The 25,748-nt window shown below is 30.1% G+C and overlaps 1 protein-coding gene across 1 annotated transcript in view; it reads right to left on the reverse strand.

The window, feature by feature from the left end:
- Positions 1 to 22,115: 22,115 nt before the first annotated feature.
- The window catches only part of LOC119603303 (MOXD1 homolog 2-like), a 49,581-nt gene continuing 45,948 nt past the window's right edge, over positions 22,116 to 25,748 (reverse strand). Inside the window, exons 4-5 of the mRNA XM_037955303.1 lie at positions 23,938 to 24,093; positions 22,116 to 22,139 (exon numbers count right to left, since the gene is read on the reverse strand). Of these exons, the coding sequence (XP_037811231.1) occupies positions 22,116 to 22,139; positions 23,938 to 24,093 (180 nt within the window). The remainder of the gene's footprint in view (positions 22,140 to 23,937; positions 24,094 to 25,748) is intronic.

Below are 25,748 nucleotides of genomic sequence, written 5' to 3' on the forward strand. Positions count from 1 at the left end.
GATTCGGCACAGCTGAATGTTGTACTATTCCTTGATTTTTGTAATTTTTTAGCCATTTTTGGTATCCTAGTGTTGGCAACATTGGTTATATGGTAATTTAAGAGAAAAATATCTTATCAATAAGCATTTATGCCATCATCGATTTAAACAAACAACATTTATGCATCCAACAGAAATCTTTGACAAAAATGAAATATTGCACAACGAAAAATTTTCTTCACCTCCACTAGAACCATAAAATCAAATGCAGACAAATACAAAAATCGTTGCAATGCTCATCTAAAAAGTAGTCATACAATAAAAACTAAACAGAACAGAACGTTATACAATTATAAAAATGAGGTGTGATCATAGATCGCAACATCAGTGCAGTAAAGTAACTACAATAATGTATGAGATTCTACTTATAGCACCTACCTTAACGACGCTAACAATGGGAATATTTTTTAACTAACAGAATCATTGTATTCGATATTTTGTGTAAATACGGACGATGGCAATTTAAATGAAAACAATGATTTTATGTTCATTCGTGTTGCCACGTTATTCCGTTTGTAAAAATCGAAATATTATACACAGAAAAAGGATCGATGGCAAATCGATCGTTATTCCGATCGTTATGTATTCTGAAACGAAATTTTATTATAATTAACTAAATATTACTAAAACAACCACCATTCTTAAAAATGTGGATTATTTTATTAATAATAAAGCATTTAGGCCCATTATTAAAACTTGCCAATAGCTAAAGTTAGGAGATTATCGTAGAGATAATGTGTTTTTCGTTATTACAAGTCAACATTACCTTTAACTTTTAACGTAAGCTTTAAGAATTTTTATAAAAATTAGAAGTAAAAATAAATTTAATGTCATGTTTTATATGAAAAATATTATTAACGGCTAAAAGTATGCTATGGTTTATGCATAATAAAAAATTAAGTTATAATAAAGAAAATATTTAAAGTTTACTTTATTCTTCACTTTAATTAAAGTTAACTGTTTCTATTACGAACATTAAAGGCAAGTTTTAATAATGGCTTTTAATCTGTTTGTTTACCGTAATTCCGAAATATGTATTTTTAAAATTTGTTGACAAAATGGGTGATTTCTACAAGAAGGTTTGGTAGAATTTACGTCTTCATTAAAGTTATTTATACAGAATTTTTTCGTGTTATTAGTGTTTGTAAGTAAATTTTGACCTTCTCCATTTTCTGAAGGGGAGTTTGTTTAGGTGCTAGGGTCAAATGATGCCCGATCATTACGAAAATCGGCAGAACATTAAGGGCCATTATAACAACTAGCCTTTAATGTTCGTAATAATAAAAGGTAACTTTAATTAAAGTGAGGAATAAAGTGAACTTTAAATATTCTCATTATTACAACATAATTTTTTATTATACAAAAACCGTAGCATACTTTTAGCCATTAATAATATTTTTCATATGAAAAATGACATTGAATTTATTTTTCATTCATATTTAAAAAAAAATCCTAAAGCTTTCGTTAAAAGATAAAGGTATGGTGATCTTGCCGTTAGCCTATCGGACACTTTTAGCTAAAGTTGACTTGTAATAACGAAAAACACATTATCTGTACGATAACTTCCTAACTTTAGTTATTGTCAAGTTATAATAATGGGCCTTAACATAATTATGAGCTCAAAGGCTCATATTCGGGGATACGGTTGTATGCCTCTCCAACCCACTAAAAATCATTTTGTGGACCAAAAATACTCTACAGAAGGAACTGAGAACCATTGGAAAAAATTTTTTTTTGTTTTTTTCGTGTTCATTACATTAATGTGCATCGATTGATAGGTATTCCTACATTAAATTCGTAAAAAAAACTGTTCCTCGGGACACTCTATTACACTATTATATAGCAACTGTTACTCTATTATATAGCAACTGTTTTCTGCACACACAAGGAGAAAATAGCTTTTCTGTGAAAACCATTATTGGACGCAGAATAAAATAACTTAGCAGTGGTGTTAGGAGTATGACAGCGACCTAACGAACAAGGTTCGTATTCTGTGAGAGCAATTTTTTTGTTTTTAAAACAAAACAACTTTTTAACTCCTTATTTGTAAGTTCTTATTTAAGTAGTGATATGTTGAGAGTGGTAAGTACTTGCCTCCAATGTCACCAACGTATTAAAATAATGAGTTAAAATGCTGATGAATTAGTAGTGAAAAGCGAATTTTTAGCTTATTAAAGTTTTTGCTGGGTAATTATATACAGTAAATGTGATTTTCGGAAAGGTCCTTGTATGGGAGCTTAGGCCAATTCTAGACTGATCGTAAAAAAGTTGACAGTAACATTTATGTATATAAAGGCTACTTTTCTGCCAAAATTTGTATCTTATTGTTAATTGGTAATAAATAATGTGCTTTTAAGTGATTTTCTGAAGAGGACATTGAAAGTTAGCTATGGCCGATAATGAACCGATTCAGAAATTTTTATCTCTATATAAATTCTGTTGATATAAGTCTTCAATTTGTAAAATTTTGTAAAGATATCAATATTCTAACGGAAGTTGTTAACAATAAACTTATATTCCGCTAATATGAACATTTGTATGGGAGGGTTTTATAGTCCCATAATGGGATGCGAGTGGGATATCTATCAACAAAATTATTTTTTAACTCAATAATACATTTTTTTTTCAATATTTGGCACTTAATTTTCCCCAATTTTTCCAAAATGGACGTTTTTGTTGTATTTTTTTACTCAAAAGAAAGCATAGACCATTTCCTTCAAGAGCTTTGTGGTCACTTAGAGGGATGCAAGGGGTTTATGTGAAAAAATAATATTTTAACTCAAAAACTTTGCTTTTGGAAAGTATTGAAAAAAATTATTCTTGAGTTAAAAAATATTTTTTCCCACTCGCATCCCTTTATGGGACTATAAACCCCTTTAAGGGAATTGCATAAGCTCATTTTGAAAAAAAAAAAAATAATAAAAACAAATTTTTTTAAAAATTAAAAATTTTTTGAAAAGAATGAAGAAATTGCTATCTGAACTCCTTTGGACAATTTTTGGTAGGACCAATAGGTGAAAAGTTACACTCATTGGTCATTGGAATGATCAAAATGTCCAACTTTGACCCCCACTAAGTCCGGCAGTTCTTGACCGATAGAGCTGAAAATTTGTGTCTGACCTACTATCCAATACTACAAACCTTAGAGTAAATGAAATTCCCCATATGTATATCGAATTATATGTATGTAATTACTAGACTACTTCAAAGTAATGTATATGTTATAAATTAGTCGTTGAAAAATAAATTGTCATGAAATTGATAGATTTAAAATGCTGAACTTTAGTCTATGGTATATGACTGTATTTAATGTATTAAAAACCAAAAGATTCACAAAACATTTATTGTGAGGAGGAGTGTGGCACTGGTTTGTTCACGCTTGAATGTGCAAAATAGAAAACATCGCGAAAAGCGCCATAATAATAACAATAAAAAAGAAGAAACTAAACAGAAGAATAAGAAAATAAGAAAGATTTGTATCATGACCGACCCAACATCTTTGGTGTCTTCACTGTAATACAATAACTATGTTATGTATTGTCGAAACAACCGAATCAAGGAACCAAATAGTCCTACAGATATAAATAAATGCATACACACAAACGTATTCGTACACCTAGAACGTGCCTGCAGAGATGGTGTCGGTAATGTTGAGGTGCATACCGACAACAATGGTTTGTAGTTCTTGTTGTTGCAGTTATTAAAATTTCTTAAGAACCGTTGGTGAAAAACGTAAAAACTACATACAATAAGGAAAAAGGCATTCGGTGTGGTGCATGATTCGTTAGCAGCTATCTTGTCTTCTTGGTTCGTTGGTTGCATGCTTCCACTGCTTTTTGTTGTCTACATTGTCGATATGTAATCTTTCTCAACAATGGAGCCAATTTACTTACAGTATAAAGGTATAGCAAACTTACTCACGTTGTTGTTATTACTTCGGAGGCTGCTTGTTGTTGCTGATGATGTTAGTGGTATAATAGTGTGATAAAGATGATGGTAACGAAGAAGAACATGAAAATGCCTTTTGGTTTTTTGGTGGGAGCTTTGTCGTTCCTGATGACGATGACGACTAAAATTCCTACAATTCATATTTTAGCAATTCTAAACGTGTTGCAGAAACAATAGCTGTTCGCACTTTTAAATATATGAATTGTAAAACGTGACACGTTTTTTATCGTTTGTTATGCGTCTAAAAATATGCCATGATTACTGCCTCCAAAGATTCTGACTACATGTATTGTAACATTATTATCTCACCTAACATTATTTTTGTTTAATAAAAACACAAACAAAGGAATAACAAAGGGCAGCCATGAAGGAGCACATTATATTCATTTTTATCCAAATATGTATGTACGTATATTAGAGTATCCCAAGCTTGTATGAAGTAAAAACAATTTTGTCCGAGGGTTGTAAAACTTCGAAAAAAATTGAGCTGATAGGATAACTTAACAGGTGCCCCAACGGCTCTGTAGTTATTCCATTCAATAATTTATTTTGCATTTTATTGTAAATGATTAGTAATTTATACAGAATTATATAAAACCTAAAAAATTTAAAAGTTATTGAAAATTCCCTAGGTCATTAATCAATTTTAGTTTTTCGAAACTTTGTTTAGCAATTTTTTAATTTTTTTAGAGATCTCGTGGAGATTTACGGACAATATATTAGGAAATATAGCAGTAAAAAATTTGATCAATAAAAATAGACTTTTTGGTAATATTTCAGAATGTAGGTCTAAATTTTATATACATATATATACATACCATGGACCACTTTTTAGGAGGAATACCTATAAAACGAAGTGTTTCAATGTACTAAATACTAGAAAAATAAAAAACTATTTTTTTTAAATTGTCCCCAGTTCCCTACCTGCATGTTCGAAAATCTTTTCGAATTGGTTTCAAAAATTCCGTCATTTTTCTATATGAGCGACAATTGTGAGACCGATTTCAATAAAAAGCCAACCCACTAAAAATCATTTTATGACCCTAAATATTCTAAAAAAAATTAAAATTATTTTTCCCGTAATTAGATTAAACTTCCGGAAATTTTGAGACCCATTTCGAAAAAATCGAAAATATTTTATTTTTCAGAAAGTATACTGAGATCTGGATCTTCAATAGCTGGTAGGGAACTGAGGACCATTCTAAAAAAATATTTTTTTCTCGTGTTCAGTACATAAATACGCATCGATTGAGTAGTATTCCTAAATGAAATTCTTAAAAAGACTGTTTCTCTGGACACTCTAATATACATATACTAGATTGTTTGTTTCATAACATTATATTTAAGTGTTCTCCCATCAGAGTAAACTAAAAAGTCTTCTTTATGTCCATAGATCAATTTCTGAAAATTTTCAACATTCAGAAACATAAAAATTTCGTTAACTTAAATAACATAAAATTTAGGAAATAATAAAATTTTACTACTTTTATCCCTCACTAAGAGATTACTTCACAAAATTTTTTTGACAATTTATAAAGCCATAAATTTATTTGCATCAGATCTATAGAAAGAAAAAGCATTAAAAATTCAAAAATTATAATTCTAATACTATCTAGTTAGGAAAACTAAAGTATACATACATATCATATACATATCGTCACCTAAAACGCAAACGGCCCTATCTAACATTTTTGAAAATTTTCAGGAGAAGCAAAAAACTATTTAAATTCAAAAGTTTGTTTCTATTAACGCTATTTAAATATTTGTAGTAGTTAGTTAGTTTGAAAGGAGGATGTATATACATCAAATCCGAAGAAATACACCTAGGCCTCTATCGGCCTGTTGTGCGCTCCTTAACCAGTGCCTCAGGTGGGAATCGAACCCACCACTTCCGGTCTACCAGACTAGAACACTAACCACTAACCTACCGGAGGCCACAAATATTTGTAGTAAATAAACAAATTGTTTAATAGTGAAACCTATCAGTTGTTATAACGTTGACAATGGCGTATATAACAAGTGAGTGTGTTCTATTCGGCTGTGCCGAATCTCATATACCCACCATCAAACCGTATGCAGTAAAAGGAATGCTTCCCTATAAACATCAGGGTGATATTACTCATCAAATTAACTGAAGCGGACTTTATATGAGAGATAGGGTTTATTATTGACCGTTTTTTATAAAATTTTTCATAATCTTTTTTAGACCGATTTTGGTTCATAAGTATAAAACATCTTTACATCAAATATCACTTTCCACCACTTTCCGCATAAAATTCGGTAGGAAGATTTACATTCCTATAAATGTTTCCTCTACCAAATTTCGTAATTGTTCACGTATTTTTAAGTAAGAAATGATCGTTTAAGTAATTTTCTTATGGACCGATCCTCAATAAATTTGGTAGAGAGATTTTAACTCGTATAAAACATATATGTGTCGAATTTCATCGCTTTTCTCGTATTTCTAAGCCAGTAATGAGCTTTAAAGTTATTTTCTGAAGGGAAGCTTATATGGGGTCCATCATATGCAGAATCTCATAAAAGTCAGTAGAGAGGTTCTGGCTCGTAGTATACTTACTTAAGTCGAATTTCATCTCTATACTCGTATTTTTAAGCCACTAATGGTCGTTAAAGTAATATTTTTGAACGGGGCCCTAAATGGGGGGGTAGGGTTAATTATGGACCGATCCACATAAAACTTCGCAGAGAGGTTTTGGATCATAAGAGACTCATTTATGTAAAATTTCATCGCTATACTAGTATTTTTAAGTCAGTAATGATCGTTAAAGTATTTTTTTGAAGGGGACCTTATACATAAAACTTTGATAGAGCGATTTTGGCTCCATTGAAACTTATGTGTGTCGAATTTCTTACCTTATATGGGGGCCAGGGTCAATTATGGACCGATCCACATAAAATTTTGTAAAGAGGTTTTGGATCATAAGAGACTTAATTATAACAAATTTCATTGCTATCCTAGTATTTTTAAGCCAGTAATGAGCATTAAAGTAATTTTTTGTCAACTATGGACCGATCCACATAAAACTTGATAGAGAGATTGTGGCTCCATTGAAACTTATGTGTGTCGAATATTGCCCGATATTGCCCATTTTCAATACCAAACAAACCTTGCCATATAGAGAATATTTGTGGAAAATTTCAATCCTCTAGCTCATTCCGTTCGGACTCTTTAGTGCTTTCAACAGACAGAGAGAATTATTAAGGACCCAGAATATATATACTTTTGTGGGTCTATAACCAATATTTCGATGTGTTACAAACGGAATGACAAAACCAATATACCCCCCTATTTTTTGATGGTGAGTATAATAACGAATTAATAATATGTTTAAGATAAATATATCTTTGAAAAAAAAAAATAATTAACTAATATTTTCATTCACTAGCATAGGAAATCCCATTAATAACACACAAGAATATTCTATCTAACATAAATCATCTATCTATCTATCTATCTATCTATCTATCTAGCTCTTCTATCTATCTATCTATCTATATATCTATCTAATCTATCTATCTAATCTATCTATCTATCTATCTATCTATCTATCTATCTATCTATCTATCTATCTATCTATCTATCTATCTATCTATCTATCTATCTATCTATCTATCTATCTATCTATCTATCTATCTATCTATCTATCTATCTATCTATCTATCTATCTATCTATCTATCTATCTATCTATCTATCTATCTATCTATCTATCTATCTATCTACCTATCTATTTGTCTATCTATACCGCACATCGGCAGGGCGAAAAATTAAATTCAAAAACTAATACTATTGCAGTTTGAGTTGTACTACTCTTACATTCCACAAGCACTGAAAGAACGATTTTTAACAATTTTGTGTGTTTTTAGTACACTTGCACACTGCTTTACAGTGTACTATATATTTTTTAAATATATGAATGTATGTAGTAAATGATGCATGAATTTAACGATGAACGAATGAATGAATTAATGCTTGAATGAATGAATAAATTAATTAATTGATTAATTAATGAATTAATTAATTGATTAATTAATGAATTAATTACTGAATTAATTCATTAATGAATGAATATGTGTATATATGTATGAATATGTGTATGTATGTGTAAATGTATGGGTGTATATATGTGTGTGTGTATGTATTTTTAAATGTCCGAAATGTATGTAAGTTAAAGTCCAATGTCCGAAGAAGTTTGCACAATTATTTATGAATTTCCCTTATCTTCTTTGGCAAATATTCGATGAACCGAAAATATCAGTGAATTCATCTACTCAAATTTAAGGAATAGAATTCAGAGCTGTAAATTATATTCAATATGTTTAGATGAAAGTACTGATATAAACGACATTGCCCAGTTAATGATTTGTGTGAAAATTGTTGATAGTTAAGTGATAACTAGTTTCTTTACATGGAAATGTAGAAGGAGCTTTTATTCTATATCAAAAATGAAGAAGTGTTTTCCTTTGCGGATACGGATGTAATGGTAGGAAAAATGTAGGTTTTGTAGGAAATTTAATAAAAAATAATTTTAATATATTTGCTTTTCATTATTCACAAAAAATCTGAATGTAATGAATACAATGAAAATTGTCAATAAAATTCAGTTTGGCTATAGTACATATAGCCATAGTAAATTCGAGGAATTACTTGAAGAAAGAAATGCAGAATTTCGGCTTTAATTACCGAAATTAGATGGCTTTCCAAAGATATGCAGCATTCGAAAACATTTATTACATTTTTCGAACAAAATTCAAGTCCGGAAACGGACGTATTACTTGTCAATTTGAAAAATCCTAACTTTATATTCAATTTAGCTTTTTTGACTGAAATAGTAGAGTTTATAATCAAGCTTAATCTTCAATTACAAGGAGAAAATTAAACAAAATTAAAAACTAGTATTGTCAATTACACAATTTGTTAGAAAAACTAGAAATTTTATTGTATAATTCAAAGGATGTAAACTTAATTAGTTTGAAAAGTTACCGAATCTCCTTGATTTTCATTTTCCAGTATCAAGTTAATGTCTACTTCATAAGGACAACACTTGATTCGCAGAAGATGCTCAACGTTTGCGTCAGTGAGTCTACTTCTTCTTCCACTGAGTATTAACTTTAGACTGGAAAATGAAGATTCACATATGTATGTTGTTCCAAACATCGAATACAATTTGTAGATTTCATTTTGGTATTTGGATAGAGGTTTTGATCTAAGTTTACCCAAAACTCCTTTCCACTAGAAAGGGGTAAACTTAGATCCAATCTCACCCTCTTTACCTCTTCTTGAATTATAGGGCTTTGCTTTTGCAGATCACACAATAATGGATTATTGTGCAAATCGATTAAAAAATCCATTTTATCGTTCCCGGACTTGAATTTTCTTCGAAAAATGTAATAACATGATTCCGAAGACTGAATATCCTTTGAAGACAACGACCTTTGGAAAGCCATCTTACTTCGGTGAACAAAGTTAAATCACCGAATTCTGCATCTACTTAATCAAGTAATTCCTTGAATAGTCTATGGCTCAATGAATTATGGCCACCCCGAATTTTATTGACAATTTTAATTGAAATTTTCATTGTATCCATTACATTTAGATCTTTTGTAAATAAAGCTTACTGGTGAATGATACAATGAAAAGCAAATATATCAAAATTATTTTTTATTAAATTTCCTACGAAACCATTTTGTTTTCCTACCATTACATTTGCACCATCCGTACACACCGAGCATAATTTCTCTTTATCCGCAAGAAAAATTACTTCTTCATTAACTATTTCGAATAAAAGCTTTCCTTTGACATTTTCATGTAAAGAAACTAGTCTTACCATTTCTTCATGAGTGTCAAAGTTGCTATCAACAGTTTTTATACATATCAATAATTGGGCAATGTCGTTCCTGTCAGTGCTTTCATCTAAACATATGGAATAGAATTTACAGTTCAGAATTATATTGCTTAAGTTTAAATAGATGAAGTCACTTATAGACTCAGTCCGTCGCGCAATTGTCAGAGAAGATAAGGGAATATCATTAATAATAGCCCGAACCTCTTTCCCCATTTCTCCAAGGCATCCTAGTACATTGTTGCTCAATTCCTTGAAAAATGCGCCATCCTCCAAAGGACGACAACGCTTGGCCAATGAACAAGCAACAATGTAAGAGGCCTTTCTCTTAATTCTACTATGACTTGTGTCATCCGTTGTAGAATCTTGAGAATCTGCAATAATTTTCTCATAAAATTGTTTTTTTTTTTTAATTTAAAACAAGACATTTCCGCTCATCCCCGGTGATATTCAAATATTCACCGTGGAATGCTTGGAAATGTTTTAAATTTGCAGCTTTGTACTCCAAAGTACACTAGCATACTAAGCATTCTGGTTTGCCGAAAACATTTTCGGCAAACAAGAATTCCATTTCATATTTTTGGTCGAACATTTCTTTATGTGTAGAAAAATAAAAACCAAAATCATCCGTCATACAACCTGCTTGATTCAAGTGTCAAGCGAGAATAAAATATTTCCATTGTTTGTGGAAGTGCTGTACGTGTGTTGGATAATAAACCAGAGAGGTCAATTGAGAGCTCGCTGCGTATGTATGATCTATATATAGATCATGAAATTAAACATGTAGTGCCTCGAGTAATTGAGAATCAATAAAAGAGGACTTTTTAGTACTTTTTCGTTCTTCAAAAGGTACTTTCTGAATTTTCTATAATATTGAACCTAGAAACTTGAAATTAAGCATGTAGAGCCCCAAGTAAGTGAGAACGTATAAAAGGGAACTTTTTGGTACTTTTTCGTTCTTCAAAAGGCACTTTTTGAATTTCCTGTAATATTGAACCTAGAAACATCAAATTAAGCATGTAGAGACCGGAGTATATGAGATTCCATAAAAGGGGACTTTTTGGTACTCTTTCGTCCTTTAAATGGTACTTTTTGAGTTTTCTATAATATTGAACATAAAAACATGAAATTAAGCATGTAGAGACCGGAGAAAATGTTAACCCATAAAAGGGGACTTTTTCGGTACTTTTTGGTACTTTTAAATGGTACTTTTGGAGTTTTCCATAATATTGAACCTAGAAACATGAAATTAAGCATGTAGAGCCTGGAGTAAATGAGAACCAATAAAAGGAACGTTTTGGTACATTTTCGTTCTTCAAAAGGTACTTTTTGAATTTATATAATATTGAACCTAGAAACATGAAAACAAGAATGTAGAGCGCAGAGTGAATGAGAATCTATAAAATGGGACTAGAGCCTGGAGTAAATGAGAACCCATGAAAGGGAACTTTTTGGTACTTTTTCATTATTTAACGGTACTTTTTGAGTTTTCTATAATATTGAACCTAGAAACATGAAATTAAGCATGTAGAGCCCGGAGTAAATGAGAACCTCTAAAAGGGGCGTTTTGGCACTTTTTCGTTCTTCAATAGGTACTTTTTGAATTTTCTATAATATTGAACCTAGACATTGAAACTATTGAACTTAGAAACACAAAAATAAATAAAATATGTATTTTGGCATGTTTTCGTACTTCAACTGATACTTTTTGATATTTGTAAAATATTGAATATATAAACATTGGACGAAAATTTCTAAAAAGAGGCTTTCTGGTACTTTTTCTTCTTTTAGTATTACTTTTTGAATTTTCTTCCTGAATGTATTTTTGAATTTTCTTCCTGAATTTATAAAAATCTATCTGGTTGAAAATTTAACATGTTCCATCCTTATTTAACATTTTCGTTCACCAGGTGATATTTTTTGGATTTCCTGTAATATTGAGACTAGAATCAATCATTATTGATCGAAAATTTATGAAATATAACCGTTTAGGCTGTGCGATAATGAATCAGTCAGTCATTCAGTGAGTCTATATATATATATATATATATATATATATATATATATATATATATATATATATATATATATATATATATATATATATATACAGTGGAGCTTGAAGTCCCCACATGAATCAAATAGAAAAATTTTTATATCGTATATCTTCAAATTTTACATGAAGAACTTTGACATTCATTATTATTCAAATTTTTCATAGATAGATAGAACTTGGTGAAAAATAGAAACTTGCAATAATTTGCTTGACATCTCTCAATTGTAACATATTATAAATCTAGAAAACTATTGGAGATAGAATCTTCAAAATCGTTAAGTGGGTTTTTTATTTATACATATTGCTTTTGGGGTAGCACAGTACACTGGGTATAGCTAGTATATATACAGTGGTGAAAAAAATAATAGAAACGACTTTATTTGGAGGTGAAAACTAAATTTTCTCAAAAACTACCCGTTAGAATTTGATGAATTTGTATCTTAAATAAAAGGTATTTAAGGCTACTTTGCTATGATATATGGAGTTTTTAAGTTTTTTTGCTCCGTCGCATTTTATTGGTATTTAAAAAATTTGGCATTGGAAAAAATAATAGAAACGATACATAGTATTACACTGGGGACACAAGCTTTGATTTCTTAAACTGCGTTTTGTATTTATTTTTAAAAATTTTAATTATAAATAAAATCTTAATATAAAACTATACTTTTTACTTTAATTTTTATGTAAACATTTGTTTTTCGAAGCTTGATTGACCATATGGATCCTGACAGCTGAATCAGATGCCCGACTTTCAAGTTTTCTTAAATAAAAAGTGCAGATAGTGAAAGAAATGACTTCTAATGGTTAAATTAACTAAAAAATTAGTTTTTGAGAAGATTTCGAAAAGAAAAAGTTTTGAATCTACTTATATAAAAGGGGCTTAAATATCAAAGTATATTGATGGACTTGTGAAATAATGCTAAAATAAGTTAAATTTAACACAAAAAGTTCACAAAATCTAAAAATTTTTAAAATTCAGTTGGAATTGTAGGTAGTTTACTGGTACGTAAGTTTAGATAAAATATATTTTAGAAATATTATCTGTTATAATTATATGATTTGTATCCTAAATAAAAGGTATTTATCACTACTTTCTTATGATATATAGAGTTTACAAGTTTTTTTTACTCCATCATATTTTATTAGTATTTGAAATATTTTGCATTGGAAAAAATAATAGAAACTATTCATAGTAGTACACTGTAGACGTCACCTAAGATTTCTTAAACGGCGTGTTTGTACTTATTTTAAAAATTTTAATTGTAAATGATATTCCTAATATTAAAATATACTGTTTCCTCAGTTCTTTATGTTAACGTGTTTTTTTTCAAAGCCTGGTTGACAATATGAGCTCTGACGACTGAATTGGAGACACGACTTTCAAATTTTCTTAAATAAAAAGAAATTGCTTAACAGTTTAAATTACTTAAAAAGTTAGTTCTTGAAAAGATTTCGAGCCGAAGAAGTTTTGAATCAACTCACAGAAAACGATAATCCACCGATTTTTGGCCCAGATTTTAAGCAATATTTCACACTTTGGCAACACAACCCGTTCTTAGTGGTTAAAAAGGGTCTTACATATCAAAATATCTTGATAGACAGGTAAAATAAGTTGAATTTAAAACTAAAATTTCAAGAAATGTAAAAATTTCAAAAATTTATTTTAAAGTTAGGTATAGCACTGTTTGGGAATTAATACTAGTATATAGGGCCAATACGATCTATTGCAAAAAATAAAACAGAATGATTTTAAATGAGGAAAATAAAATATGGTTTTTATTTCATTATCTTTTCTAAAATCTAATACGTTTATTTTATGAAAAAAATTATCAAAAACATTCTTTCTGATATTTTAATATGATATTTTATATATTATTTTAATATATTATTTCTAAAATATATTTTATCTAAACTTACGTACCAGTAAACTACCTACAATTCCAACTGAATTTTAAAAATTTTTAGATTTTGTAAACTTTTTGTGTTAAATTTAACTTATTTTAGCATTATTTCACAAGTCCATCAATATACTTTGATACTTAGCCCCTTTTTAACCACCAAGAACGGGTCGAATTGCAAAATAGCGAAATATTGCTCGAAATTTGGATTCAAAGTGGATTCAAAACTTTTTCTTTTCGAAATCTTCTCAAAAACTAATTTTTTAGTTAATTTAACCATTAGAAGTCATTTCTTTCACTATCTGCACTTTTTATTTAAGAAAACTTGAAAGTCGGGCATCTGATTCAGCAAAAAACAAATGTTTACATAAAAATTAAAGTAAAAAGTATAGTTTTATATTAAGATTTTATTTATAATTAAAATTTTTAAAAATAAATACAAAACGCAGTTTAAGAAATCAAAGCTTGTGTCCCCAGTGTAATACTATGTATCGTTTCTATTATTTTTTCCAATGCCAAATTTTTTAAATACCAATAAAATGCGACGGAGCAAAAGAATTTAAAAACTCCATATATCATAGCAAAGTAGCCTTAAATACCTTTTATTTAAGATACATATTCATCAAATTCTAACGGGTAGTTTTTGAGAAAATTTAGTTTTCACCACCAAATAAAGTCGTTTCTATTATTTTTTTCACCACTGTATACATACTAGCTATACCCAGTGTACTTTGCTACCCTAAAAGCAATATGTATAAATAAAAAACCCACTTAACGATTTTGAAGATTCTATCTCCAATAGTTTTCTAGATTTATAATATGTTACAATTGAGAGATGTCAAGCAAATTATTGCAAGTTTCTATTTTTCACCAAGTTCTATCTATCTATGAAAAATTTGAATAATATAAGAGTTTCCAATACACAAGAAATATTGTATTTAATTCATATATGTATGTTGTGCCAAGCCACCCATTGAAAGTCCGCCCGTTATGCTCTAAATGTTCACATGAATGTCAAAGTTCTTCATGTAAAATTTGAAGATATACGATATAAGAATTTTTCTATTTGATTCATGTGGGGGTTTCAAGCTCCCCAGATGAAAGTCCGCACTCTTTACTCCAAAATGTTCAGATGAATATTAAAGTAGTTTGTAGAATATATATAGAGGGGTAGGGTCAATTATGGGTCGATCCTCATAAAATTTGGTAGATAGAATTTGGTTCGTATTAAATTTATTTGTGTCGAATTTCATCGCTACACTCGTATTTTTAAACCATTAATGAGCGTTGCAGTCATTTTCTGAAGGGGACCTTATATGGGGGGTAGGGTCAATCATGGACCGATCCTCATAAAATTTTTTAGATAGATTTTGACTCGTATGAAACTTACTTATGTAAGTTTCGAATTTCATCTATATACTAGTATTTTTAAGCCAGTAATGAGCGTTAAAGTCATTTTCTGAAGGGGACCTTATATGGGGGGTAGTGTCAATTATGGACCGATCCTCATAAAATTTTGCATATTGATTTTGGATCATAAGAAACTTACTTATTTCGAATTTCATCGCTATATTCGTATTTTTAAACAAGTTATGGCTGTTAAAGCTGCTTTTCGAGGGGCCACTTGTATGGGGGCTATCCGAAAACGTGGACCGATATTGCCCATTTTCAATACCAAACAAACCTTACCTATGGGAAATATTTATGTGAAATTTCAACCCTCTAGCTTTTTCCATTCGGACTCTATCGTGCTTTCAACAGACAGACAGACAGACGGACGGACGGACGGACGGACGGACGGACGGACGGACGGACGGACAGACGGACAGACATGGCTAGATCGTCTTAGAATTTAATGAGGACCCAGAATATATATACTTTTGTGGATATATGACCAATATTTCTATGTGTTACAAACGGAATGACAAAATCAATATACCCCCCATCTTTGTTGATGGTGGGTATAAAAATTTATTTTATACAAATTATTAGCGATTATCATATTAAGCCGCTGGAAAAAAGTCTACATACAGTATGGCAACCGCTTAAATTAAACAAAAAGTTAAGAGCAAAAAAAAAAAGGAAAAGATCCGTTATTTTCCACATTTACTTTTTTTATAAGCAATACTATCATTTAAGTACAAAAAGTGATTGTTAAATCACATATTTTATTCAAAAATGACGAAAAGAAATACAACCCTTCAGTTCGCAATGTGATGGTAAATCTTCGAAAGGATAGTAAGTCCTATGGAGAAATTGCCAAAACACTTAAATTTAGTCGTTCTACGCTACAAACTATAATAAATAAGTTAGAGTGCTATATTCGGCTATGCCGAATCTTAAATACCCTCCACCAGCAAGCTACTTTTTATTAAAACCCATTTAACTATCTAATTTTTAGATGACTTGGCAAAATTTTTGTTTCCGTATTGAGGGTACTAACATTTATGCATATGTCAAACTAATTTTTATTAGGTCGAGAAAAATGTATATTAATAGGCCAGTTTGAAAACATTTTAATATAATGATTTATCTGTACACAGAACATACTCATTTTGAATTTTATCCGGATATAATCATTTAATTACGAATTAAGTGATATTAAGTGATTTTCAGAAGTATACCCGATATGGGAGCTAAGACAACCTATCGACCGATCCGGGAAAAAAATTCCGTAGAATGATTTATATATACAAAATACACATTTATGTTCAATTTTATCCCGATAACATTTATAATCAATGTGCATTTAAGTAATTTTCGGAATTGGTCCTTATATGGGAGTTGTGACCAATTATCGACCGATAAGGAAAAAAATTCGTATAATATGCCAAAAAAATTAAGTCGAATTTTACCACAATAGATTTATTAATTAATTAAATATGTGCGTTTAGGTCATTTTCGGAAGTGGACTTTATATGTATAGGAGCTATGACCTCACACAAAACATATTTGTGTCGAATTTTATCAAGATATCTTTATTTGATAATGAAATATGTGCATTTAAGTGATTTTTTTGGAGTGGACCTTATATAGGAGCTATTATCATATCCGGAAAAAATCTGGTAGAATGATTTATATGCTTACAAAACATATTCAAGTTGTACTTTATCCCAATAGCTTTATTATTCAAAGAAATATATGCGTTTAACTGATTTTCGTAAGTGGACCCTCTATGGGAGCCTATCCGGAAAAAATTTAGTTGAGTAACTCATATAAAGACAAAACATATTTGTATCGAATTTTATCAATATAACTCTATTTGACAATTAAATATGTGATTTTCGGAAGAGGGACTTCTATGGGTGCTATGGTCAATAATGGACCGATCCGGGAAAAAAGTGGTAGAATGATTTATATGTACACAAAACATATTCAAGTCGAATTTTATCCTTATAGTTTTAGAATTTAATGAAATATATGCGTTTAAGTGATTTTCGGAAGTGGACTTTATATGAGAGCTATGACCAATTATGAGCCTATCCGGAAAAAATTTCGTAGAATGACTCATATAAAGACAAAACATATTTGTGTCCAATTTTATCAAGATTGCTTTATTTGACAATGAAATATGTGCGTTTAAGTGATTTTCGGAAGTGGTCCTTATATGGGAGCTATGACCAATAATGGACGGATCCGTAAAAAAATTGGTAGAATGATTTGAATATACACAAAACACATTCTTGTCGAATTTTATCCCAATAGCTTTAGAATTCAATGAAATATATGCGTTTAAGTGATTTTCGGAAGTGGACCTTATATGGGAGCTATGACCAATTATGGGCCTATCCAAAAAAAATTTAGTAGAGTAATTCATATTTAGACAAAATATATTTATGTCGAATTTTATCACGATAGCTTTATTTGACAATGAAATATGTGCTTTTAAGTGATTTTCGGAAGTGGGCCTTATATGGGAGCTATGACCTATAATGGACCGAACGGTAAAAAAATTTGTAGAATGATTTGTATGTATACAAAACATATTTGTGTCGAATTTTATCCCGATAGCTTTATAATTCAATGAAATATATGCGCTTAAGTGATTTTCGGAAGTGGACTTTATATGGGAGCCATGACCAATTATGGGTCTATCCTGAAAAAATTTCGTAGAATGATTAATATTTAGACTAAACATATTTGTGTCGAATTTTATCAAGATAGCTTTATTTGACAATGAAATATGAGCTTTTAAATTATTTTCGGAAGTGGGCCTTATATGGGAGCTATGACCAATTATGGACCGATTCGGAAAAAAACGTAAATTGGTTTATACGTATACAAAATATATTCATGTTAAATTTTATCGTGATAGCTTTATTTATCAGTGAAATATGCGCGTTTGAGTGATTTTCGGAAGAAGACCTTATATGGGAGCTATGACCAATTGTGGACCGATACTAATCTACGTTGGTAGTATGATTTTTGTTGATATTTTATGTATATGTGCGAAATTTTGAGTTGATACCGATATATTTGAGGAAGTTATTAACGATAAATCCATTTCCGGATATATATACCTTTGTATGGGGGCTACGGGAAATTTTGGATCGATTGTTTTGATTTTCAACATAATTGCTCCCTGGGTAAAAAAAATAACGTGTAACAAAATTCATCGAATTATCTTTTGTAGTTTCTGAGAAAACGACTTAATAATTACGAAAAAAACGTAATTTTTTCGAGGTAGTCTGAAATTTTTACTCATAACTTTTAACGGTGTGAACCGATTTTGCTGATTTTCAATACCAAACTGCTTAGGACAACAATGAATATTTTTTGGTAAATTTGGTTTATTTCGTTTACTTAGTTTTAACGTGAGCGTGTTTTAGGCAGACAGACAGACAGACGGACATAGCTAAATCGACTCAGAATTTCATAAGGATCAAGAATATATATACTTTGTTGAGTCTCAGGTGAATATTTCTAGGTGTTACACACGGAATGACAAACTTATATATACCCTCCATCACCACTGATGGTGGTGGAGAGTATAAAAATATTTATAATAATTTGTATATATGTATGAAAATATAAATTTCTGATATTCAGTATTAAACTTAAGAATATTATCAAAATTTTGATCGTGTTTGACAAAGACGGATGAGCAGAAGACGAACATAGCTAAATTGTCTCAGAAATTAATTTTTTTTTAAACAAAAAATTTCATTTAATTTGGTTTTTAAAAAAATATTAAAAATTTTAATTATTAAGATCGATCAGGAATCGAACCGGCGATGTTCAAGCTTGTCGATTCTCCGTTCAATCTATAACACCACTTCTTTATTTCAACTCTCGTTAACTAATATTTTCCATATAAAAATATCATGTTATTTTCTGTTTGTGCAAAACACTGCTGCTGAATAACTTTTATCAACACTGATGTTGCTGAATAGCATAAAAAATGAAACAGTAACAATTTCTCAATGTGATCATTTTATTTGATCGTGGGTTATCGACAGTTTTTTACACAAACAGGAAAGAAAATCTCTGTCAAGATCATTAGTTGACAAACAATCGTCAGACTTAATAGTGTAATGGATATGACGTAGAACTAGGAACTGAGAGATAGTGGGTTCAAACTCCTGTTTGATTTGGACGGTTTTTATTTAATTTTTTTCGAAAAAATAAATATTTTTAACTCCCTATGGTTTGTATATAACATTGTGGACCGATATCAATTTTCAACACAGTGGATCTGGATACACGTACCAAAAACTATATGTCTGACAAAGTTCATCAATATTTGTGCCAAATTTTTTATGAATATCATTATTTTGTAATGAGTAATATGCGCTTAAGTGATTCTCGAAAGGGGATCTTGTGTGGGAGCTACGACCAATTATGGACCTTTAGTAAAAAAATACAGTATTATTTCTGTATATACAAGCATTATTTGTGCCATATTTTTAATCTATATAGTTATTTGGTAATGAGTAAGGTGCGTTTAAGTGATTTTCGGAAGGGGACCTTGTATGGGAGCTATGGCCAATTATGAACCAATCGTAAACAAACTTTTTAGTAACATTTCCGTAGATAAAAGCAAGGTTTGTGCCACATTTTTTATATGTATATCATTATTTTGTAACGATTTAAATGCGTTTTAGTGGTTTTCTGCAGGGGACCTTGTATGGAACCTATGACCAAATATGGACCGATCGTAAAAAAATTTCAAGGTAACATTTCTGTATACAAAGGCAATATTTGTACCAATTGTATTGTATGTATATCATTATTTGGTAATGAGTTATGTGCCTTTAAGTGATTTTTGGAAGGGGACCTTATATGGAAGCTAAGACCAATTATGGACCGATTCCGAAAATTGTTTCCTTATTTGAATTCTATTGGCAAAAAGCTTTAATTTGTAAAATTTTGTAAAGATATCGGCATTATAACGGAAGTTATTAACAATAAATTAATTTCCGGGGATATATATGAAATTGTGAACCGATTTTTCCGATTTTTAACAATGTTGATCCTGGAACCAAGAGTTGTATCTTTGACAAAATTCATCAATTTATCTGCAGTAGTTTTTGTAAAAAGCACAAATAATTATGTGAAAAATCACAATTTTTTTCGAGGTTGTCTCAAATTTTTACTAATAAATCTGAACCTATTTCACCGATCTTCAATACCAAACTGCTTAGGATAACAATGAATATTTTGGGTGAATTTCATTGAGTTCCATTGCTTCGTTTTAACGTGAGCGTGTATTATACAGACAGACGGACATATCTGACTCAGAATTTCATAAGGATCAAGAATATATATACTTTGTTGGGTCTCAGATTAATATTTCTCAGTGTTACAAATGGAATGACAAACTTATATATACCCTATATCACCACTTATACCCTCTATCAGCACTTATTCGGCTGTGCCGAATTTTAAATACCATCCACCATAATCAGGTTACATAAATTATCAAATTTTAACGATTGATTAAAATTTACCATAAAATGTCTTTCATATTAAAAACATTTTCATTATGCCTTAAAAAATATCGTGTAGAAGAGAACTAGCAATTAAAAGAATATTTCATAACGTACTAAATTTAACGAATGCTAACACTATGCGACAAAAAAAATACCTGGGAAGTGACACTATTTTTCTGAAAGGTGGATCCGAGTAGGACAAGAATATGTTTTTTAAATTTGCCAAACACCTCCAAAATCTTGAGTTACAGGCAAAAACCCGCTTTTTCGTACCTTTAAGCACTTATAAGTCAGTAACTTAGTTGAATCTGAACTGATTTCAAGTTTATCTATGGATTTAGAAAGCAGAAGCTGAGGCCTTTATAATGACATATATTACGTTTATATATGTGTGAATTTCATCAGCAAACATATTTTTTATTTTAGTTATGCACCGTTGTCCAAGTTTGGAGTTGTTTTTTTAAATTATTTTATATAGGAACCGTACTATTTATCAATTGATTAGAAAACCCTGTCTATTCATAGGAAAATGCAACTTTGTTTTTAAAAATCCGTTAGCAATTGACGACGTTATTGATCTTTTTCTTAAGAAAATTGTTCATAAATTGATTTTCTGAAGGATGCTTTATATGGGGGATAGGGTTAAATATGGACCGATCCTCGAAAAATTTGGTGGAAGGATTTATGTTTATATAAAAGTTATTTATGCTGAATTTCATCGTGATATTAATATTTAGAGGAAAATTATTTAATTGAAGTCATTTTCTGAAGGAGGGTTTGTATGGGGACTAGGGTCAAATAAGACCGTATTGTCTAAAGAATCAGCAGTATCACTAAAAATTACAGCAAACTCATTTATACCGATTTTTGTATTGTTTGGACCTTATTTGACCCTAGTCCCCATTCAAATCCTCCTTAAGAAAGCGACTTTAATTCCATAATTCTCTTAATTATATCAATATCACGATGAAATTCAGCTTAAATAATTTTTATATAAATCTAAATCCTTCCTCCTAATTGTGGGAGGATCGGACCATATTTAGCCCTATCCCCTATCTTTCGGAAAATCAGCTTTGAAAAAATTTTGTATTAAGAAAGAGATCAATAATATCGTCACTTGTTAACGGATTTTTAAAAACAAAGTTGCGTTTTATTCATGAATAAACATGGGTTTCTAATCGGTTAATAAATAGTACGGTTCCTACATAAAATACTTTCAAAAAACATCTCCAAACTTGGACAACGGTGCAAAACTAAAATAAAAATATGTTTGCTGATGAAATTCATGAAAAATGGAAATACAAATGTATTTTAAATCTTTTTACATAATTCTGTAATTTGAAAGGTATAAGAAATTGTGATTCGATTTTCACGATTTTTTTACTGACAAAATTCATCATTGAACTGTAATAGTTTTTGTAAAAGACACACAAGAACAAGTTAGAGTGCTATATTCGGCTGTGCCGAATCTAAAATACCCTCTACCATATAAAAGTTATATAAATCATCAAATTTTAACGATAAATTTAAATTTACCATAACATATCCTTCATTTTCATTACGCCTTAAAATATACCATGTAATTCGGAACTAACACTTAACAGATGTTTACATAATGTAATAAATTTAACAAATATCATGGTTTAATAAATGTTTAATTTGTATGTATGTGAAAACGGAAATAAAGATATACTACAAAACTTTTTATGTAATTATACCCTTTACCTTCGTGAGAAGGGTATATATAAGTTTGTCATTCCGTTTGTAATTTCTATGATATAATTTTCCGACCCTATATGATATAATTTTCCGACCCTATAAAGTATATATATTCTGGATCCTTATAGATAGCGGAGTCGATTTAGCCATGTCCGTCTGTCTGTCTGTGTGTATGATGAAATCAGTTTTCAGAAGACCCCAGATATCTGCGAGATTCAAATTTTCAATAATTCTATCGGAAATACAATCGATTTTCCGTTTAACGACTTATATATACTAAATACACATTTATGTCGAATTTTATCCCGATAACTTTGATTGTTAATGTGTGTTTAATTAATTTTCGGAAATGTTCCTTTATGGGAGTTGTGACCAATTATTGACCGATCAGGAAAAAAAATCGTATAATCATTTATATGCAAAAAAAAAAAAAAAACAGGTCGTATTTTACTGCAATAGATTTATTAATTAATGAAATATGTCTATCACCACTGATGGTGGTGGAGGGTATAAAAAAACAAATTGTCCTCCGCCAATGTGCAGAGTAGTCTCATTATTGTAGTAACACTGAAATTCCCTTTCGATAATGTGCAGACGAGTGTGATGTTAATCGTTTAATACTTCAGAAAATGTGCAGAAAAGTCTAACAAAAAGTTTGCCGATTATTCCGCAAAATGTCTAAGGGAAATTTAGAAATTCGTTAAAAATTCTGATAAAGTCTGAAAAAATTGTTTACTGGGTATGTATGTACATTAAGGAGGTCCTAAATTAGAAATTATTGATGTTAACTGTCTTGCTTTTTTTGTAAACAACATTTTGATTGTTGTTGTTTACATTATTTAGATGTAATTTAATTTCGAAAAACGAAAAAAAGTTTCGGTTAAATATAATTAGATTTATGATTCGGTTAATTACATTAAATATATACCTATCTCCGTAGAAGTTTAAAATGTATACATTTTTTTAACTAACACAAAAATTTATGATATTAAAAAAGGCCTCTCAAGACATCTCACAAGATATCAAAACTTCATATCATTCCTTTGCGCGAAACACGGAAAAATGTAAAAAGGGAATTTTTATCTATTAACTCATCTCTCCAGACACCAGAACAAAAATTTTTACAAATGGTATCTGAGATAGAATCAAGCTTTCATTTTCTCCATCAAACGAGGCCACCCTAATGTACAAATATACATGCATATATGTATATGTAGGTTTGTAAGATGGGTTAGTATAAGTCTGCTTTCAATACACAAAAAGTTTAAATACATTTTCAATTCATTACTTTGAAAGCATAAAAAGTTTCGAAACTCATTTAATCAATGTTTTTAACAAAATATTTAAACAGCTTAAAACTTTTGAAAAAAAAGCGAAATGTGTCATTAATCAAGGTTATGGTGTGAGCGAGCATCTTTTAAAATTGTTTAATTTAATTTTACTTTTGTAATTCATTTATCATGTATAAAAGTTATTTACTTACCGTTATTGCTATGTCATGTACATTATCACAAGTATCAAGTTTCCTACGAAATCTTAGTACAGTATGCGTTCTATTTTCATAACCCAGCATAAGCATGTAGTCCTGTGAGGGGTCAACAATTGGCTCAGGGTCTCCATTACGTTTTAAATGACGGTCCTGAAAATAAAATATTAAGTGATCCATAATTATAAAATATTTAACTCGTACTTTTAGGAATATTTAAATGGGTCTAAAATTGATATATCTATAAATTAGTAAAGAGAGCTTGCTGCCGAGTTTAAGTTTTGAATTTGGATCTCATGGGGCTTAGTCAGGCGTCCGCAAAGTAGGACACCTCGGGTATGTTAAATTTTTAAAACGATCCTGTTTCATCTATTACAGAAATATAATCTCCTCATCAAGCGTTATAAAAACATCGTCGTGCCCATGGGTCCACCAGAGCACATGAGGTCCAAATTCTTAGTCGTTACGCTTGTAAAATTTCAATACAATCGGCCAAACCATTAGATGTTATATAACTTTTTCCCTCTTTTTGTGTTTGTTTTAAGTGTGTCTATTTCCCTTATTAATGTTAATATATTTAAGTCAAATCAGTTGTGTTCTATAATTCAACAATTTTATATCCAAATAACTTCTAAAAAAGAGCATAAAAATTACTTCTTGAAAAACGTCTTCAGAAGTAATGAATTTAGAATAAAATAAAAAGAACATTCAGTACTTCCATAGAGTAAATTCTACTTATTTTTCGGTTCTTTGGAAGATGTTTTTTCACCTATTGATCCTAGCAAAAATTATCCAAAGGACTTTAGATAGCTATTTCTTTAATCATTCCAAAAATATTTTTTCAAAATTGGCATTTTTTGGCTCAAAAGAAAGCTTATCGGATTTACTCTGAGAGGTTTATAGTCGCTTAATAGGATCCGCGTTGAATGTCTATCAATAAAATTTTTAACTCAAGAACAAGATTTTGCAATATTTGGCACAGGTATTATTTTAATTTCCCCATTTTTTTTTAAAATGGGCGTTTTTCAAAAGAAAGCATAAACCATTTACCGTCATTATCCGGTACAGTTTGGTATTGAAAATCATCAAATCGGTCTAATAGATTCATAGATATAAGTAAAAATTTCAGACAACCACGAAAGAAATTGTGTTTTTTAACATATTTTTTTACTTTTTACAAAAACTACTGCAGATAAACAGTGTTAAAAATCAGTTTTTATAATACTTCATTACTTCCATACATTTTTCACACACATACAAATTATGTTAAATACTTAATATAGGTTAATATTTCTTAATTTTAACAGTCTGTTATGTGGTAGTTCTGTTTTAATGGCATATTTAAATGCGTAATGAAAATGTGTATATAATATGTAAATATTGTAAAGGTAAATTTTTATCAATTCTTAAAATTTTATAATTTACAAACGTCATCAGTTTAAGATGGAGTGTATTTAAGATTCGGCAAAGCCAAATATAGCAGGTTATTTGAAAATCGAAAAAAAATGTAATATTAATTTAATAACTGTGATTATTAGTGAATAAATAGTATTTTAATTTAGAGAATCAATTTAATAAGCAGAAATCGCACTTTCTCCTTTTTGGAAAATAATTACCGAGTGCTTTTACATAAGGCGGGGGAGTTTTCCAGACTCGGGGGAGTTTTCCAGATTTTTCCTACCGAGCGCGTCCCCGGGTGGCGGATAGGGGGTGGTGATGGACCATCTGTCCTCTCCCAGCTTTAATTTCACTTAAGCTGAGGGAGGGCAGATTGTCCACCACCTGGGAATATTATATTCCCCGCGGAC

Source organism: Lucilia sericata, unplaced genomic scaffold, assembly GCF_015586225.1.
Source record: "Lucilia sericata isolate MDLA Ls3-8-SP2 unplaced genomic scaffold, ASM1558622v1 Contig000291F_arrow, whole genome shotgun sequence".
NCBI lineage: Eukaryota > Metazoa > Arthropoda > Insecta > Diptera > Calliphoridae > Lucilia > Lucilia sericata.